Genomic DNA, 20527 nt, shown 5'->3' with positions numbered 1-20527 from the left:
AATAAAATATAATTACACCAGAGTTATGTTGGTCCTCTGCACTGTCCTACTTTGCAACATCATATAAACCAGAACCTTCCAGTTTATACTTTGTTTACAGCAAGAACCACCTGGTTATTTGGGTAATTGAAACATTCCTGTTGTGTAGTGTCTGTGGACATGTGGACCTTCGCAGCTCATGGCCAGCCTAGTGTCCACGTACACGTGGACCTTCGCAGCTCGTGGCCAGCCTAGTGTCTGTAGACATGTGGACTTTCGCAGCTCGTGGCCAGCCTAGTGTCCATAGACATGTGGACCATCGCGGCTCGTGGCCAGCCTAGTGTCCATGGACATGTGGACCATCGCGGCTCGTGGCCAGCCTAGTGTCCATGGACATGTGGACCATCGCGGCTCGTGGCCAGCCTAGTGTCCATGGACATGTGGACCATCGCGGCTCGTGGCCAGCCTAGTGTCCATAGACATGTGGGACCATCGCGGCTCGTGGCCAGCCTAGTGTCCATGGACATGTGGACCATCGCGGCTCATGGCCAGCCTAGTGTCCATGGACATGTGGACCATCGCGGCTCGTGGCCAGCCTAGTGTCCATGGACATGTGGACCATCACGGCTCGTGGCCAGCCTAGTGTCCATGGACATGTGGACCATCGCGGCTCGTGGCCAGCCTAGTGTCCATGGACATGTGGACCATCGCGGCTCGTGGCTAGCCGTATCATAGTCAGTGCTGCTGGTAGTTCTTGCTGCGCATCATCCAGCAGCTGCAGGCATGTGTTGATGATGCTGAATGACACCTACCAACGGAACATTTCAGGCATAAGCTGTGTCTTCAGCCTTAGTAGATCTAGCCAAACCACTTGCAAACCGGTGGACCTGTTTCATAAACTGTGTGCACACCCTCAGGTGTCCTGGTACAGGTATAGAGAGGAGAGTGACTCTGGGTGTCCTAAGTGTCCCATGCCTCCCCAAAGCCTTTATAGATGAAGGAACTCACTCTGCCACATTCATTCTAGCTGTCTGACACCTACACATGGGCCGTATTCTGCTTCTGGGGAAGGGTCCCAGGTCAGATGGAGTGGGCAGAGCCTTGGCTGTGGAGGCATGAGGGTCTCTGCATGGCGGACCACATGATGCACAGGCACTCTGTAACTGCAGGCTACTTTTCATTTCTGGGACATGAAAGAGCAAGTACTCCCTGCCCAAACTTCCTGTGCTCTCACACTTCAGAGATGCTGATTTTACTGGCTTCAGAATGAAGTCTTTGAGACAACCAGAGTTTACCCTCTGGACAATCTGACATCAAAGGGTGGGAGAACCACAGGCCCTGGCAGCGGCAGCCACACCCTCCTTGGCAAGCCCCTGCAGATGAGTGCTGACAGTAGGGTGACCATGCCTTGAGACTAATGTGGATTGCAAAGTCACAAATGCTAGAACCCTCAGAGAAAGGACTAGTGAAGCAGAGCTGTGAAAGCCAGCTTGCGAGACGCTGTAGTGGGGCCTGATTGTACTTCAAGTTTGATTTCTCAGTTGCCTTGGAAAAATACATGACAAATGGCACACAGCAGAGACTATCTCCTTAGTAGGGGCACAGCCTGCAGATTGGCTAAGACGAGGGAGGGGGTGCTTCATGAAACAAAGAGCAGCCTGCATTCCAACAGGCAGTCACTAGGGAGAGGCTTAGAGCTCCCCTTAGGAGGTCTGCAAAGTCTCCTCCACCCCCAACCGGGGCAGCATCAACTCAACTCGTCCCTTCTGGCTCTGGTCACACAGGACAAGGATATGAAAAGACAGCTTGGTGGTAGAGTACTGGCTGCTTTTTCAAAGGACCCATGATTAATTTCCAGCACCCACATGCTGACTGAGAAATCTGTGATAGCTGGGCGGTGGTGGCGCATGCTGGGAGTTTCAAGTGCACCTGGTCTACAGAGAGAGCTCTATGACAGCCAGGGGCACACAGCGAAGTCCTGTCTCGAAAAACAAAATTACAAAATAAACAATTACAATTGTTTGTGATTCCAGTTCCAAGGGACCCTGCATCCCTTTTTGTGAACTGCATGTACATGGTGCAGACACACATTCAGGCAAAACACCCATACACACAACAAAATGGAAGTTAGAAAGGCCATGTCACGGTATCTGTTTGAAGTCATTCATTTCCTCTGAACTTTCTCCGGGAGGCAGCACACAGGCTTTCTCCCCGACTACATGAGAATGCACAATAAGCAACAGGGGACACAGGTGGGCACCCCCTGCTGACTCAGGAGGGCCCAGGGAGGAATGGGACACACTGTCACCCAGGTTCTGCACAGGGGACACAGGCGGGCACCTCCTGACTCAGGAGGGCCCAAGGAGGAATGGGACACACTATCACCCAGATTCTGCACAGGGGACACAGGTGGGCACCTCCTGCTGACTAGGAGGGCCCAGGGAGGAGTGGGACACACTATCACCCCGACCTGGGTGTCAGGCCAGACTTGAAAGCTGTTTAGATGACATGCAGATTAGGCGTGGTGGCACACAAGTTTAATCCTAACACTCGGGAGGCAGAGGCAGGTGGATCGATCTCTGGCCGTCCTGGTCTACACAGCAAGCTCTAGGCCATCTAGGGGTACACATTGAGACTCTGTCTCAAAAAGTTACTTTTCTCGATGATCCACAGATGATGTGAGTGACTGGTTTTTATTTTCACCATTAGAAATGGATTCAGTTGAAAATTACTTAAGTCTGAGCAACACTTCCAAAGCCAATTGTTTGACGGCCTCTCAGCAAACAGGCCCGGAGGTGGGAAGTTTCCCGAAGGCCTAGCGCATCCTCTCTGCTTCACTGTTCTTAGCACACTGGCTCTTCACTTTGGAGTTCATTGCCTTGTGGTTGTAGAATAGCTGCTGCAGCTCCAGATATCACATCCCCATCTGGATGGACTTACAGCTGCTGAAAGGAAGAGGCAGGATGCCAGGTTTTCTGTGCTTGCTTGTCATTTCCAGCACACACACCCATTCCTAGCCAAACCCCCCTCCCCTCAGCTCAAACTCACCACACGCCACTCCAACCTGGAAACTGGAATTTAGACCCTGAATTAGAACCGTCTCAGCAGTACCCCTCCCCGGCCTGGGTGTAGATCCCCCGCCACGCCCAGGAGTACATGAGGCAACTGGTAGGGGCTCTGCCCCTCAGGCCTGCCCTCCCCGGGACCTGCTGTACCCAGATCTCATGGCCTTGCCAATTCATGTGGAAACACAGATGCAGCACCAACTCACGTGACACGTGACTCTTACAGGCACGTATGTTGAATGCAGAGCTCCCCTGCTAATGGCCAACTTAGAAATGAGCTGTGACCTTTAGGCTGACTATAGGTGGGTACAGGTCAATCCTCAATGTCCTGTTGAGGGGACAATGCCCGAGGCTCCTGCTCAGTTACTTCCAGAGCCCCTTGCCCCAGGGGTCTTATTAGGACCTCCTTTCAAAGACATTTTCCACTTCTATGTGTAGGATTGTATGCTGCAGCTGGAATTACGGGTAGTTGTGAGCTTAAATTAAACCCCAGTCCTCTGCAAGAGCACTAAGCACAGTGAGAGTTTTTAACCCAAAGCTGCCCCTTTTCCATTTATTTGGTGACCTCCATTATTTGGAGGTCAGAGGTCAACCTACAGTAGTTAGCTCTCTCCATCCACCATATGGGTCCTGGGGCTTGAACTCAGGTCAACAGGCTTGGCAGCGAGTACCTTTCCTCACTGAACTGTTCTGATAGCCCTCAGGACATTTCTGAAGCTTTATTTGTACCAAGTCCATACAGGGTACATCCAGTGATGTCTGAAACAACACCTCAACTCCCAGGAAGCAATCAGTCAACCAAGACTTAGGTGGACATCACTGGTCATCTTTCAGCCAAGATCCTGCTCTCTAAACACTGGAGGGCACAGCTGGTCAGGGCTGCCCAGGAGATCCCTGACAAAGCTTATAAAATCTCAGTACCCTGGATCTTTGCAGTCAGACAGTTTAGGGGACATGGACCTTTGTCCTTGCCTGCCTGTGGCCTCTGTAACTGCACTGGACTGGGGCCCTTGGTCAGGGCTGCCCACTCATCCCTAGATCAGACACCCTTTCATCTCTGTGAAGTAGCCCTATGTTGCCTGGGACAACTTTCTGCCTCCAACTTGTTTCTTTGGCTTCTCTTTCCGCTCTAGGACCCTCACGCCGTGGAAGTCTCTTGGAAGCAAGGCTGGCTCTGGACAGTCTCTCTGCTTCTTGAGTTTACAGAGGAACACTACCAGCCTGGCCTGTGTGGACCAGTGTGCACGCTAAGCAAGCAGTCTCAGCCCTCTGAGTGTTCTAATGAAGTTGCTAGGCTGGGAGTGTCAGTCAGATCAGGTGCCAGGCCCTGGGCTTGATCCCCACCACTGCAAACATATGGGTGTACACGTGTGGACGGTTCTGTGCCCTCTAGCAAGGAGCATGTAGGGTCCTCACACTGAAGAATCTGGGGCGGCCCCTTCTATGCACTGTGTGTGAGGCACACAGTAGGGTGAGTGTGGTGTGGGCTCACTGCTCCTGGGACTATCTCTGAGGCACTTGAGGAAAGCTCACTCACAGCCAAGCACAACCCACTCCCACTGGAGGGAAAACAAGACACGGGCAGATGTCACGGGCAGCATTTCTACTCAGGGAACTGGTTAATTCCAACCAGGAAAGAAATCAGGAACATAATTGCACAGCTCTGGGCACAGCGTCTGGACAGCTCAGTCCCAGTCTCCCTCGCCCTCAGGATTGTCCTCCCGAGGCACCTCCAGGTCGTTGAAGTGGAAGTTGGCCATCATGTCACGGACGGCCAACATCAGCCTGTTCAAGCCTTGATTGTGGTTCGGAGCCCTGGCCACTCCTTCCTGCAGCCTCTCCCCCTGAACAATGAGACATATCTAAGTGGGGGCTGACTGTACAGACTTGACATCCTGGGTTCAGCAGTCTGAGGTGGCTCAATCCCAGGACTGGGCCTGTCCCCTCCCAAGGTCTCTGCCCAGAAGATGAAGCTCTAAAAAGCCAGACGGATGTGTTTAACCAAAGCCAACCTACCGTGATCTGAAGCGTCTCTCAGCCTCAAACCACTCACCTTGGAATGGCTACTGCGGCTGCAGAAGGCCACACCCCCACTTCCTAAGCATGGCACCTCAGGCAGGCGCAGGTTCACCGTTCCTGCCTCTACCCTGCACAGGACTTGCCCATATCAGCTTGGGAGGGAAGACCAATGTGCTCAGCCAACATACCTCTGTGGTGTAGTTTGGCAGTAATGACCGGAAGAAGAGGGCAATTGTGTTTCCGTGGCTCACTGGACTCAGCCTGAAGATTTAAAAAAAGGGTCAGAAAAATGAAGGTCAACAGACACTGTCAGCTGACCCTACCTAGCCACCTCCCAACCGCTGGGGACAGGCAGCCTCTGAGTGGACCTGGGTAGGCAGTGACAATTACTACTACCCAGCCTGGGGTGGAGCTGTGGCCACCCAAGGGCAGTGAGAGAAGGAGGGGTAATGTGTTCCAGAGTGCGGGCTCTTGAGGGACCTAGCCCGCACATGGAAAGAAGACGAGGTGACTGCCTGCAGCATGTGAAGGCTGGGGAAGGAGCAGGCAGTTGGTCACAGAAAGGCAGGCAGAAAGGCCAGGGCATCACAGGGGAGCTCCCTGCAGGGGAGGCAGCACAGTGTCACATTTATATCTGGGGACTGCACAAGCAGACAGAATACTAGGAAGGCTAGGCCATGACAACCTGCAGGATGCTTGTAGGCCCATTGAGAAATCCTTTTTGAAAAATTTATTTATTAAAGAAAAAAAAAAAAAAAGAAAAATTTATTTATTATGTATATAGTGTTCTGCCTGTATATGAGCCAGCAGGGTACCAGATCTCATTATAGATGGTTGTGAGCCACCATGTGGTTGCTGGGAATTGAACTCAGGACCTTTGGAAGAGCAGATAGTGCTCTTAACCTCTGAGCCATCTCTCCAGCCTGAAAAGTCTAACTAACAGAGCGCCCTGCTCACTGTGCTCTCACCAGGAGGCCTGTGCTCCTTGCCTAACATGGACTGAGGAGCAACAGACACAGGCAAGGCACTGTGAAGGCTAGGGGCGAAGGGCACGAGCTCTTTCATGACCCAGACTCCAACAACTGCCCACACGCACACGGCAGCCTGTGACTCAGACATGCTCCATATTAGCGCTGGGCCCATCCCCCCACTCTCTTTGCTCAGGCACTCACTGGACCCTGCACTCTGTTCTTGGAAGAGAGTTTTGCACATGACAGAGTACCAGTTGCCACCCTGTCAGGTTGGGGGCAACTGTCCCTTCCCATGTGGCATGTCCTTCTCAATCATTTCTCCCACAGGCTCTTGTGCAGATTTGAGCCAATGCTCATCTCTAGGTTCTAGGTTTGATAACTATGCGCAGTGCACCGGATCACAGGTGGCTCCTTTACTTTGCAGCTTGCTGCACTTCTTGGCCTGCTACAAAGCCTGCAGGGAAGTGGGCAGACCTCTGGTAGATCCAGAGGCAGCTCCACGTTACACTGTTTCCTTCCTCCTGAAGGGACAAAGCAAGGAAGGTACCTTTCTGGTCTGACGTATGAGTAGATGGTGTCCAGCGGGGGCAGAGGGTCAAAACCCATCACAGACTGTGTGGTCACATCCTTTAGGAGGGGACACAAAACAGAGGTTAAGGAGCATTCCTGGCAGCTCATTAAGGCAGTAATACAGATGGAAGGTCCAGAGAAACTGGCCAAGGGGAAGAGCCCTCTGTTCCAGTTCCACCTGGCACCCAGGCTGATTTGTGGGTAGCTATTCTGTGACTTGCAAACAAAGCCCCCACTTTCAATATCCCCCTCTTACCGAGGGAAGGGCCGCGACAGCCTCCTTGATCTCAGAGAGTATCACATGGCGGTGGATGTTTCTGGGTGCACGCTGGTACAACACTTTCCGCCTGAGGTCATCAGAGGAGACAATAGCAGAGAGAGGGCGGACACTGTGCTGCCAGGCCAGAGCTCTGCCCAGAGTGGACTCTGAACACAAACTCTCGCCTGGCCTGCTAGCTGGTTCCTTCCTCCATGAAACCAGAGTGGGGAGAGCCGTGGGTAGTCTGCTGAGACACTAATAAGTAAGTGTCCACCATGGAACCCTGGGTGTGCTGGCCCTCACTGCCTCCTGCCGGGCATGGAGCTGAGAAGCCGAGCAGGGAGAAGAATCTAGTCCAGACAGTACTCATAAGACTGAGAGGGCTGGAAGCCATCATACTTCCTCTTCCTGCTTCCCCAGACAGTCTAGAATTTAGTCCCATAATCCTCTTTTCCTTGGCTCAGGGCGACGATATCGCCAGGATGAAACAGAACCCTCAGAACCAGCCAGCCTGGCTATAGCTGTCCCCAGAGCCAGGATGCTGATGAGGACCAAGAACAAAACTGCAGAGGGGCACAGGGTTGCTTCTCAACTGCAGCAGTCGCCTGGAGGTTACGGGAAACCCCACATGCAGCAAAGCAATAACCATAGAAATATGGAGACAGAACACGAGGGTGCGTCACAGCCACACCTCTTCCCATACCTGTGTGGACAGCAGCAACCATGCCCAGGACTCCCTGGTGGCTCCTTTAAAGGCAAGCCAACATCAGAGGCCCCATGTCTGTGATAAGACCCAGGAGGAGACACAGAAAGGGCTCCTGCCAGCAGGGCGCTCTCCCTGAACTAGCTGCTCACAGGGCTGTCAAGCTCAGCTCACCTATTCTCACAGGCCTCCACAGCAGGGTCCCCAGCGTCCACTGCTTGCAGAACTGCACGAACATTTTCCTCCAGCCAGCTCATAGTGGCAGGTTCTTTCCAAAGAAAGTGTGACCTCCCCAGGTACAGACTGATCAGCTGGCTCAGGGCAGGGGGCTGGCTGTGGAAGAGCAAGGGTAGAAGTAGACTTTTGTCAGAGCACAGTGGTGGGAAGAGCTATCCAGGGAAAGTAAACTGCACTGGAGCAATGTTGCCCCTCGGCTGCTATCAGGGACATCCCAGCTCCCAAGGGGTTGGGAACACTTCTTTTGGCTTGAGTTTAGTAATACAAATCACATGACAGAAATGTGGGAAAAAACCCATGCTAACGAGCATGTTTCCTGTGTGGAACAGCACTAAAGGATGGCCCACAGCTATTGACTTGGAGAAGGGTGGGGCCATGGCATGATACAGTCATCGTCTTTTCTGTGTGTTTTTTCTTTTTTATGAGAAATACGACAATATAGAACTCTGGGAGAAATTAACGACAGTAAAGCTCCTTGCCTCCACCTTCCTACTCCTCCCTTACATGGGTTATGCCTCCTGGCGTCATGCCCTGCCCTCAGCTGTTCTAAGAACCTGTGGATCTCACTCCTTAGACTAGAGAGGCTGCTCACCTGCCTCACAGAGGTGGCATGTGCTGCACATGGGTGTGCGATGTGCTGCACATGGGTGTGGGCTCCAGGGCCTTCCCCTACTACTCTTGGTGGGCAGTGGCCCCCCAGGACAGGGTGAGGGGAACAGTGCCTACAGTCTCGCATCTGTGGCAATCCCTACCTTATCTCAGCGTCTGGCCCAAAGAAGCGGTGGTTTGAGACTGCTGCATCAGGCCGCACACTGCAGCACTCCAGCAACGGCATAAGAACTGCAAGGACAAGGACAGACTCCATGCACTCTGTAACCCTTGTCCTGGCTCCCAGCCTCATGGCGAAGACAAAAGACACTGGGAGCTCCCTGTCATGTATACCACCAAGTGTTCTTAAGGTAAAGGGGGCTGCACAGCCACAGGGTCATTTCTGAGGACCATTACAAATCTGTTCTAAGCTGAGTCTCTCACGCTAGGCTCCAAGGTGCCTCTGAACCCGGGGGGGAAGCGGACGCATGTCTGGTGTACACACACGCACGCGCTTTCTCTCTCTCTCTCTAAAGAATTTATTACTTATACAGCATGTGAGTTAACAGGCCAGAAGAGGGCATCAGATCATATTATAGATGGTTGTGAGCCACCATGTGGTTGCTGGGAATTGAACTCAGGACCTCTGGAAGAGCAGACTCTTAACCTCTGAGCCACCTCTCCAGCCCATCTGGTTGACTTTTCTCCCATCTGCATCCAAGAAGACCTCCCTATCACCTCTAAGGGTGGCTATATGCTTTAATCACACGAAGGTCGGGCTGAAAGGCAGACTAGAGAGAGTACTCGGCTGACTGCCCTGCAAGAGCTAACTCTGTAGGGACCAGGATCAGGTCGGTGGCCAACACAGAGCCTATGTAGTGCTGTTTACCTAAGTGCCAGCTTCTCTAAACAGCTTGTGTCTTGGTACTGATGAGAAACAAGTCCTTCCAGGGACTTCCTGGGGGCATGCTCGTGCAGGGGCTTACTGCAGTGCAGCACGTGGGCTGCCAGTCTATACCTCATTGGCTGGCCACAACAGAAAAGGTGAACTAGCTCCATCAGGCCACAGAAGGCTGCTTCTAAATGATTGAGCTAACTGTACTATTTCTGCCTGATGCTGCCAGGTCTCACTGGCAGGCAGAGTTCTGGCCAAGGATCAAGGAACTCGGAACTACAATGTGGTACCAATTCTGGGACTTTGTAACAGAAAAGCAGCTGGCCCACAGGACTCTTGTGACAATGTCACTTTGTGTATACTCTTAAGAAATATCTACCAAGTCATCGATCACTTTGCTCTCCTGGCCATATGCCTGTGAGAACGCCTGGGCAGTGTGGCAGGGCCGCCTCCCTCCTAGCCACTCACAGCCAGTGCCGTCACGCTGCCTCAGGGCTTCTCAGCAGCTACTCCTGTGTTGCCTCTAGTACCGAAGGCCGTGGACCACGTGTGTGCTGGAAACGCCCCACTCTCCCATGCTGAGATAACCCCAGGAGACAGCTGCCCCTCTCACCTCACACTGAGCTTATACTCTTTCCATTAAGTATGGGAAGGGCTGTGACCTCAACTCAGTCCCCAGGAAGACGAGATGCGGCACTCACCTCCAGGGAACATGGTGAGCGCCTGCTGTATCAGGAGGGAAGCCTGCTGCCTGGCAGAGGTGAGCTCGTGCTCGGGCAAGTCTGCTTGCTGACTCAGAAGGAAATACGCCAATGGAACTGAGAAGGCAAAATTAGGGAGCTGGGACAGGTTCCGATGAGCCTGTAAGGAATGAAGAAATGAAGTCTGGGCCTCAGGCTTGTGAAGACAAAACGTGTGGTTTACAGACATGTGGCGGATACCAGGTAAGCCCCACAGGCGCTTCCTCCTGGGCCTCTCACCTTAACTCAGGATAGGAAACCCATTTTCTACATGCAGAACAGACAAAAGGACACAAAGGCAGCAGTCAGCCCAGACTGATGCTACCGCAGCAGGCGGAAGCTCAGAGCCTCTCAGATGGCCCTGCCCAGGCTCTCAGCCTTCTTAGCTCACAGTCAACTCACCAGGAGCGGGCTCTGACTCCACCTAACCAAGAGGGATTTTCCAGTACTTTCCTTTCTTTCTCTGTGTTTGTGAGAAGACAAGTGACTTGCTCTGTGTCTCCATTATTGTGTGTGTGTACGCAGCACACATACATGTACTTGAGTGTGGAGTGACTTGTTCTGTGTCTCCTTTACTGTGTATATGTGGAGCACATACATGTACATGAGTGCAAAGGCTGAAGGTAATATTGGGTGTCTTTCCACAATTGTTCTCCAAATTATTTCATTATGTATTTAGCATGTATGCGTATGTGCACACGCATACCATGGCACACGTGTAGAGGACAGCATGCACAAGTCAGTTCTTTCCTTCCATATGTGGGTCTAAGGGTCAAACAGGTCATCAGATGTGGTGTCAAGTGCTTTGCCTGTCAAGCTACGTCTCTGGCTCTGAGACAAGGCCTCTCGGCATTCCTGAAGCCCATCAATTTGTCTACACCAGCCAGCCAGCGCACCTGCCCCACCCTGTCTCCTACAACAACTGCTTACATCACATGTCACGATACTCTGCTTTTTATGGGGGTCCTGGAGACCCAAACTCGTGCCCTCATTCCTGTACAGTGGGTGCTTCACTGCCAGAGCTGTTTTCCTCATCCCTTCTTTCCTGGGAACTGTTATCTTCACAGAATTCTACAGCCACAGAAGCCATAATGCCTGGTCAGCTGCAGCCCTCCTTGCATCTCCTGTCGCCATGCTTTCATGAGCTCCCGGGATTCTAGAAGCCAGATCTCAAGAGAATGTTCCGGCCAACCACACTAAGCAGTACGTAACTTTAAATGTTCCGGCCAACCACACTAAGCAGTGTGTGACTTTATTTTTTTGGTTTTTCGAGACAGGGTTTCTCTGTGTAGCCTTGGCTGTCCCGGACTCACTTTGTAGACCAGGCTGGCCTCGAACTCACAGTGATCTGCCTGCCTCTGCCTCCCGAGTGCTGGGATTAAAGGTGGGCGCCACCACGCCCGGCTGCAGTGTGTGACTTTAAATGACCTTTTTGATTAATGTAAGGAAAAAAAATAATAAATTAAAAAAAAAATATATATATATATATATATATGGACTGTGAAAAACTCAGGAGCAGGAACAAAACAAAGGCTTGCCCCTGTCCCTTTACTAGGCTCTGCTGGAAGCACAAGCCCGACGAGGCGACCCACAGGGTTCTCCTTTAACCTGTCTAGCCGTTGCAATAGAGAACGGCAGGACTGCTCTTAAGGCATGGTGGCTAACCTAGTAAGCGGAACCTGTCCCCTCCACACATGTCCACAGTCACAGGCAAGACAGTCTATGTTCTTTCCTGGTACTGCACAGTACCCAAGGTGGACTTAGCGCTCACAGCAGCTGTGGTGCTAGGCCATCTTCCACTTTTATTTACATGCAAATCTGCCAAGGCACAAGTGACTGGTTACGATTATATGTATGTCTGTCTGTCTGTCTGTCTGTCTGCCCAGGACTTCTGCAGAATGTGGGTCTGTGTGCTGTGGGCCCCGTGTCAACCCCAAATGGCACTCTGCTGCATGACTCTTGTGTGGACCACAGTGAGTTCTGGGGTCTTCCCAACTTTTCATCACTATCTGCACCACTGTTTGTGCACACATAGTTGGTGCAGGCCTGTGAACTGTGGTCCTCACAAGGCTGCTAGGACACCTCTAGGAAGACTGATCTTGTTCAGCGGAAGTAACAAGAAAACCAGAAGCAGGAGGCCCTTGGGATCTGCCTGAGGCATGCTCTCACCATCCTATCACTGTCCCTAAACACATATGGCGCAGATCACAGAGGTGAGGAGACACAGCTTCCACATACCTCCCACTCCTGGAAGAGGCGGGTCAGGTACTCGTAGCTCCGGGCCCGTAAGGCCAGGTGGTCGATAAGCAGCAGCATGCACAGCGGGTCCTCATCCGGCTCCAGGCTTCCAGGGCAGCACAGTGAGTGGAAAAAGAGGGAGACAGAGGAAGTGATATCATGGCTGGAGTCCCCACAGATCTGGGGTCACAGTGTGGGGGACAGGTGGCCATGCAGTCACAGTGAAGACTCACCTCAGGATGAGCTTGCAGTACTCCAGCGCAGTACGTGGGCATCCTCGCTTCTCCAGGAAACTCATCTGCTTGTAGAGGGCCAGGTAGAAGCTCCTAGACCAAAACCAGTTTGCCGAGATTTAGTGACACAAAAGCATAGAGCACAGCAAGTGAGAGGCCCAGCACTGCCCACCCTCTGGGCTGAGACAGCACTTCCTAAGTGGCCAAATACAGCGTTTGCAAACATTCCCCGTGCGTCTGGAAATATACGCTCCACGTTATCTAGCTATAAATGTACATACACATGGAAATCAAGCTCCTCTGGTTTTAGACAGGGTCTGACTGTGTTGCCAAGTCCGACCTTGAACTCCTTGGCTCAAGAGTCTTCTGTTTCAGAATGCCAAGCCTACACACCGGCGCCTCTATGCAGGCTGCACTCCAGTGTATGCGCAGCCCTGTCTTCTCTTCTTTGGTTAAGAAGAGGTCTTAAGAGGAGATCTCATGCAGCCCAGGCTGGCGCCAAAATTACTATGTAATCAGGGATGAGCTCAGCTGATTCCTACCGCTGAGTGCTGTGACTACAGGCAGTGCCACCATACCTCACAAAACCTGTCTGTGACTACAGGCAGTGCCACCATACCTCACAAAACCTGTCTGTGACTACAGGCAGTGCCGCCATACCTCACAAAACCTGTCTATGACTACAGGCAGTGCCACCACACCTGACAAACCTGTCTGTGACTACAGGCAGTGCCACCACACCTGACAAACCTGTCTGTGACTACAGGCAGTGCCACCACACCTCACAAACCTGGCTGTGACTACAGGCAGTGCCACCACACCTGACAAACCTGGCTGTGACTACAGGCAGTGCCACCACACCTCACAAACCTGGCTGTGACTACAGGCAGTGCCACCACACCTGACAAACCTGGCTGTGACTACAGGCAGTGCCACCACACCTCACAAAACCTGTCTGTGACTACAAGCAGTGCCACCACACCTGACAAACCTGGCTGTGACTACAGGCAGTGCCACCACACCTCACAAACCTGGCTGTGACTACAGGCAGTGCCACCACACCTGACAAACCTGGCTGTGACTACAGGCAGTGCCACCACACCTGACAAAGCCTGTCTTCTTGTTAGCTGTTTACTGATTACCATTTAAAGGAAGATGATTAAAATCTATGTAACTATCATCGTAACTTACGCTCAAACTTTAACAGTTGTCATAGCACTACACGTGCATAAAGCTGGGTGGCTTTAGTTACCGTGGTGACTTAATTTTAGAATCTTTTTCAAAGAAGTAAGAGGTTAACGAAAAGAGACAAAAAACAATACACAGGAATCCAGAGAAGATGCAGACCCAACGCTCAAATGGCTGTGGCTAAGGTGGGGACTGGCGGCTGCAGCAGACCAGGGATAGCCAGAGAAGCAGAGCACTAGCTGTGAGGTGGAAGGGAGCCACACATGGGCTAAAAGCAGAGGACGGGCAGGGCTCAGAGAAACGCAGAAGGGAGAGCACTGTGTGCATGACCATGCAGGTCCGACGTAAGATCAGGAGACGCAATACAAAGCACGCCACAGTAGTTTAACCTCATGGGGACGGCTCTTTCTGCCACAGCACGGGAAACAGACTTCAGACGCCACTGTCTTGAGCCAGGTCTCTGCAGTTCAGCTGTGAACACACCGAAGCCTCCCCTCTACCCTCAGGGACAGGACAGTCTCATGTCACCTGTTCCCACTAAACTGACAACAGTCGCTCACGTGACCTGAGGGGAGCCCGTTACTCCCTCTAGCATGGACCAAACTCACCTGTTCTCAGGTCTGCGGTAATCCAGCCTGCAAGTCCCACTGGTGAGGCTGAACAAGGGGTGGAACGCACACTCCATGCTGTAAAGTGCTCTCTCTGTGGGCCACAAATATGAGAGGAGAGTGTCACAGACACGATGGCTGTGACTCCACCAGCAACTCACAACAAGCAGAGTCCTGGAAGGAGGGGGTCATGTAACAAGAGAGGGCTACACAGGACGTCCCAGGTGCTCCTTATGACTCTAAGCTTACTGCAACATACATCTCTAAGTGCCGGAGGGAACTGCTTCATATGCAAAGAGATGCAACCGGCGCTTGATCTGCTAACACCAGGTACCCACACGTGCTCACCAACACGCATCCTCACAAACCGTGCACATGCATACTCACAGCAACACCATTTCCAATAGCCAGAAAACAACCCAAATTTCCATCAACTGGTGACAGATACAGACATTTCGGTCTACACAGAAATAGAGTATTATATAGCAACAAACAGGGTGCAAGTGTGAGATAACAGAGGTGTTACGTGAAAGAAGGGGAGCAAAGACTACATTTGCATGAACCACAAGCACAGCTGCAGACACAGCACGGCAGTGTCCCACAATTAGACTGCTCTAAACCAACTGAGGCCAGTTGTGGAGATGACTGCAAAACTGTCATATGCTAAGAACCATGAACTGGACGCACTACGCAAGAACTCCATCTCCGTGAAGCGTCATTGTGACCTAAGGGAGCAGCATCTGCCTGTGAGCCGCAGCGGCACTGTGGTAGGTGCCGGTGGGCGGGCTTACCTATGAGGTCTCGGGCCATTTCTTGATCCTCCTGGAATCGGCAGGCGTCGCTGAGCTGCAGAAGGGAGTCTACATGATAGGGGTTGGACTGGAGCAGAACCTGCCAGAAAGAAAGGCAGCCCTAGAGAAAGGCCACAGGGAGCAGCCTAGGGACATGGGCCCGAGACCACCAGGCCAGGACCCACGCTGGGAATAATGACCATCAGAGAAAAAGTCTTTTTTTTTTTTTTTTTTTTTTTTCTGTTTTTTCGAGACAGGGTTTCTCTGTGTAGCCTTGGCTGTCCTGGACTCACTTTGTAGACCAGGCTGGCCTCGAACTCACAGCGATCTACCTGCCTCTGCCTCCCAAGAGCTGGGATTAAAGGCCTGCACCACAATGCCCAGCTGTTTGTAATTGGTGCTTTTACTTTTGAGTTTTTTGAGACATAGGTCTCACTATGTAGCCCTGGCTGGCCTAGAATTCACTATATAGACCAGGCTGGCCTCTAACTCAGAGATTCATCTGCCTCTGCTTCCCAAAGGCTGGGATTATAGGTGTGCACCACCATGCCTGGTGCCTAAAAAAGAAAAACAAAACAAAAAAACCCATTTACGCATCTCTCTAGCTCCTCACAGTTCACTTTTTCTTTTTTCTTTTCTTTCGTTTTTTTTTTTAAGGCAGAGTTTCTCTGTAGCCCTGGCTGTCCTGGACTTGCTTTGTAGACCAAGCTGACCTCAAACACAGCCATCAGCCTGCCTCTGCTTCCTGAGTGCTGGGATTAAAGGAGTGCACCACCACGCCCAGCTCCACAGTTCATTTTTAACTCAAGGTATGGTGCCGTGGCTCAGGTGAACCACTGATCCAGTTCAAGGTTCTAGTTCTAGGAACTGAGAAACTGACCTAATTAGTTCTCTATGCCCCAATTGAAAGCAACGGAAACCAGCATTTTTCTTCTCTCCGAAGCAATGTGACATCATTCAGGGGTCAGGTACACAAAGGCACAAAGCTTCATTTTGTCCTCAGTGACTAAAACTCAACTGTGGCCCAAGCACAGGGCTGGCATGGCACTCAGGACTCTGGAGCACACGGAAGGGACAGGTGCCCGGAAGATGGGAACCAAGCACTCCCCGTACTGTATCACCTAAGCTAAAAGCAAAGGCATCTGGGAAAAGACCCCACAATGCCCTGCACACAGTTCCCAGAAGGGACCGGAGAGCAGTGTGGCCCTCCTTTGAGGACAGGCTACACTGTTAGTCCCAGCACACTTCCTCTGAACACAGGCATATCCCTCAGACATGCCTCCCCAAATCATTGCTCAGGCACAGTGCACTGTCTGATGCCGCCTACCCATCAGGAGTCCCAGCCTTAGGCAAGGCACAGCACACTGTTTCACACACCCACTCAGCCCATTGGGAGCTGTAGCCTTAGGCAACACACAATGCACTGACACACACACACACTAAGCCCATCAGGAGCCGCAGCCTCACACACCACAATGTTATTGGGCTCCATGGACTCCACAGCCACCAGGAACTTGTGCTGAGCCTGCTGGTACTCCTCACTGTGCTCAAAGGCAAAGAAAGAAAGGCCTTTCTTGGATTCCAGCAGCCGCATTGATAGACCTGTAAAAAAAAAATTGCTGGTGAGAGTGTGCAGGGACCAGGCTGTGGCACCTTATAGGACTCCACAGCTCTAGGCAGTCACAATCCTTCTGTTGTTCCTGGCACAAATATGTCACATAAACACAACTCAACTCGAGTGTCTGGTGCAGGCTGTCCAGTTCTGGGGCTACACTACTGACTGGCATCTGCCAAGAGCTCTGGAAGAGGGTGGAGGCCTGCTCACAGACCCAGAGTCCTATCTGTTTTACTCCTCAGGTCTACCCAGAGTACACACAGAAGGGCAACGTGGCAGGCCCCAGCTTGTTAGGAGCAACATAGAGACCACACAGCCCAGGTGTCATGCCTGCCCATGGAGTCCTATGTGCAGGTACTTGCACTGAATACCCAGAGTGGCTCTGCAGTGAGCACTGCACTAGGGCCCGCAGGTGACTTAGGACTAGACTCTCTCTGTTCCTCATATGCAAGGCTGCGAGTACATGGACACTTCCTCTGGTAAATTCTTAAGAATCTGGGCAATAATGCTCAGTCCTCTAAGTGCCACTCTTAGGGTAGCTCTCCCTAAGGCCAGTGCCTGGCAGGACCACATGGTCAATGAGCCCGCATCAGTGCACAGGCCCATAGCTCCTACATAAGTCTCCACAGGCATAGAAAGCCAGGACTGTTGGGAAGGGCCAGGCCCACTACACTACTGCCCTCACGCTCTGAGGGGCTCGCATGCCTGTCAATAAAGGTGATGGAGAAGGGAGCTGGATCCCCTTCCATGCCACACGGGCCAGCACCTAAAGAGGACATTTACTTCATGCCCTCTTACCTCTCTGTTCTGCTGCCCTCTTTCTTCAAATTACACATACTTGGTAGCTTGCTATAAAATGTAAAACCATAATAATTAAAATAAATCTGACTGCCTGGGGGGAATTAAGAGTAGTAGTGAATCTACGCCACTACCCCGGCCCAGCAGGCCTCACCTGGTTTGCTGTATCGGGGCCAAGTGGTCTTAGGGGTTGTCAGCCATGCACACTTGGGATACACACGCTGTCTCTGTCGAGGCCTGGAAAACACAAAACACAGCACAGTTTTACTTTGCATGGTGGACAGGGTCCAGGTTGGTCTACCTAATGCCCACAGGAACCATGAGTGAAACTGCAGGCAGGGAAGGGACACAGCAGAGGAATGAGTAGAGTGCCTGGCAGGCAGGGGGGACGAGCACAGCACCGATGGCACATGGAGCCACCACCACATAACCAGAGATGCAGAAAGACAATGGCAGCTGTAGGTGAAGTTCTGTACATCTGCCTAGCACACATGAGGCCCCAGGTTCATCTTCAGCAAAGTTCAAACAGTCCAGTAAAGACAGAGGCGCCAGGTGGGTGCACACAGCTGTAATCCCAGTCCTCACATGGCAGATGCAGGGGCATCTCTGTGAGTCTGAGGCTAGCCTGGCTTACATAAGGAGCTCCAGACAGCCAAGCATACACAGTGAGGCCCTGTCTTCAACCAAAAAAGGAAGGAGCATTAATAAGGTAACCAAAAAATGAAAACCTAAAATAAAATGACAAGAATAAGCTAGGCCAGCTGGTATTCTGTCGTCACAGGTGAGCTATGAGCTGGCTCCCCTAGTGCACCAGGCTGGGCAAAAAGCAAACAATGGCTATAGCTGAGGGCGAGGTGACTAGCTGGCTGATCCACTAACACAGGAACATTTGGAAAAGAAGTGAAGACCACGATGAAGAACACAGAACGGCACCTAAGGTGTACAGGGAGAGGAAGGCCAAGCGCCTCACACACATCAGGCTCACCAGACCTGCCCCAGCTTCCCATGTCCTGTTGTGTGTGGATCACCAGGGCCAAGCCTGCCCACCGTCCGCGCCCTGGTCAGACGGTGCCCAACAGAGCAGCACAGTGGGCAGGGGAGGAGCTGGGTGGACCAGCGTGAGTGACAAGTGGGTGTGTGCTATTCTCTGTGCCTATTTGATAAATTGAGCTACTTCAAGAATAACGAATAACAAGCTGTACTTTCAGAAACAAGATTTAGAAAAGTTTATTTTTTTTCTCTCAAAAAGACACAAAAGCTGGGAATGGTGGTGCACGCCTTTAATCCCAGAACTTGGAAGGCAGAGGTTGTGGATCGCTGTGAGTTTGAGGCTAGCCTGGCCTATAAAGTGAGTCCAGGACAGCCAGGGCTACACAGAGACTACACAGAAAAACCAGGAGAAAAAGAAAACAAACTGGGATTAAAGGCATGTTCCACCATGCCCAGTGACCCAGGGTCTCTTTATGTAGCCAGGATGGCCTTGAACTTGAGATTCCCTGGCCTCAGCTTCCTAAGCACAGGAATTACAGGCACACCCCACCATGTCCAGGCAAGGACTTTTTTTTTTTTCATTTTTAAGAGGTACTTTCTTTTTTAGATTTGCCTTATGTGTATGAGTATTTTGTATGCATGGATGTGTGTGTACTGGGAGCGTGCCTGGCACCCATGGAGGCCAGAAAAGGGTGTTAGATCCCCGTTATGGATGGCTGTGAGCCACCATGGGGATGCTGGGAAGAGAACCAGGTCTTCTGCAAGAGCAGCAAGTGATCTCAACTGCTGAGTCGGTTCTCTAGCCTGGGTTTTACATTTTAAAATTGATCCCTGTATGTGTGCTCACACTCATGCACACACTGTATGTGCATGGTCCCAGTGTGAGGGTTAGAGAGCAAGTTGGGGGAGCTGATTTCTCCATCCGTCATGTCAGTTTCTAGGGCTGAACTTGGCAGTGGGCAACTTTACTCACTGAGCCACCTCTCTAGCCCAACTTAGTTTTAAAGAAACAAATATAATTCAAAGTATAACACTATGAAAGTAGTAGGTGAACTGGGGTCATGGTGGTGCCGGCCTGTAGTCCAAGCTATTCAGTAGTTCAAGACCAGGATTGAGTCACGAGCGCATGAGTTCAAGACCAGGACTGAAAGATGCTCAACGTGTCCTTAGCATGTATAAGACTGTGGGTCTACCTCTCACACTACACAGAATGAAATACATGGAATTCTTTTCTTTCTTTTTTTAAGACAGGGTTTCTCTGCATAGCCTTGGCTGTCCTGGACTCACTCTGTAGACCAGGCTGGCCTCGAACTCACAGCGATCGCCTGCCTCTGCCTCCTGAGTGCTGAGATTAAAGGCGTGCGCCACCACCACCCGACTTACATGGAATTCTTTTTTTTTTAAAGATTTATTTATTTATTATGTATACAATGTTCTACCTGCATGTACACCAGAAGAGGGCGCCAGATCACATTCTAGATGGCTGTGAGCCACGATATGGTTGCTGGGAATTGAACTCAGGACCTCTGGAAGAGCAGCTGGTGCTCTTAACCTCTGAGCCATCTCTCCAGCCCTTACATGGAATTCTTAATTAATACTAGTAACAACTATAGCTCACTGGCAGACAGACAAAGCAGGGTTGCAGAAGAGGGCTAACCCTCACTACCAGTTTGACATATCTCTGGGTATTCTGTGCTCACTTACAGGAAGACTTATCCTGAGTGTGAACAGCACAATCCTATGGGCTGGGATATTGGACTTAATAAAGAACGAAAAGGAAAGCCCCTGGGTACTAAAATTCATGTCTCTCTGTTTCCTGACTGTGGACAGTGTGACCTGCTGCCTCATGCCCCTGCCACCCTCCCTTTCCCACCATGATGAACTGTATGCCCTCAAACTGTGAGCCAAAATAGACATCCTTAAGTTCGTCAAGTATTTCGCCACAGCAACAAGAAAAGTAACTAATTCAAGAAAACAAAACCTGAAAAGACAGAATAACTGATTGACTGGCTGGTGATTGATTGATTGATTGACAGGGGT

At 51.4% G+C, this 20527-nt stretch overlaps 1 protein-coding gene across 5 annotated transcripts in view; it reads right to left on the bottom strand.

The window, feature by feature from the left end:
• Nucleotides 1-2653: 2653 nt before the first annotated feature.
• Tcf25 (transcription factor 25) overlaps nt 2654-20527 on the bottom strand; it is a 30096-nt gene continuing 12222 nt past the window's right edge. Inside the window, exons 6-19 of one of the 5 annotated variants that reach the window (XM_051168526.1) lie at nt 17652-17734; nt 16556-16686; nt 15085-15184; nt 14294-14387; nt 12498-12590; nt 12265-12370; nt 9988-10147; nt 8556-8643; nt 7741-7899; nt 6861-6951; nt 6582-6661; nt 5252-5324; nt 4775-4888; nt 2654-2924 (exon numbers count right to left, since the gene is read on the bottom strand). In XM_051168526.1, coding sequence (XP_051024483.1) covers nt 2916-2924; nt 4775-4888; nt 5252-5324; nt 6582-6661; nt 6861-6951; nt 7741-7899; nt 8556-8643; nt 9988-10147; nt 12265-12370; nt 12498-12590; nt 14294-14387; nt 15085-15184; nt 16556-16686; nt 17652-17734 — 1381 coding nt within the window. In that variant the 3' untranslated portion in view covers nt 2654-2915. Of the gene's footprint in view, nt 2925-4357; nt 4889-5251; nt 5325-6581; nt 6662-6860; nt 6952-7740; nt 7900-8555; nt 8644-9987; nt 10148-12264; nt 12371-12497; nt 12591-14293; nt 14388-15084; nt 15185-16555; nt 16687-17651; nt 17735-20527 lie in introns of those variants that run through there. The other 4 variants (XM_051168527.1, XM_051168528.1, XM_051168529.1 and 1 more) reach the window with 4 other exon arrangements.

This window comes from Acomys russatus, chromosome 26, assembly GCF_903995435.1.
Source record: "Acomys russatus chromosome 26, mAcoRus1.1, whole genome shotgun sequence".
NCBI classification, from domain to species: Eukaryota; Metazoa; Chordata; class Mammalia; order Rodentia; family Muridae; genus Acomys; species Acomys russatus.
Note: the sequence above shows the minus strand (reverse complement) of the source record. Positions and strands in the feature narration are given on the sequence as shown.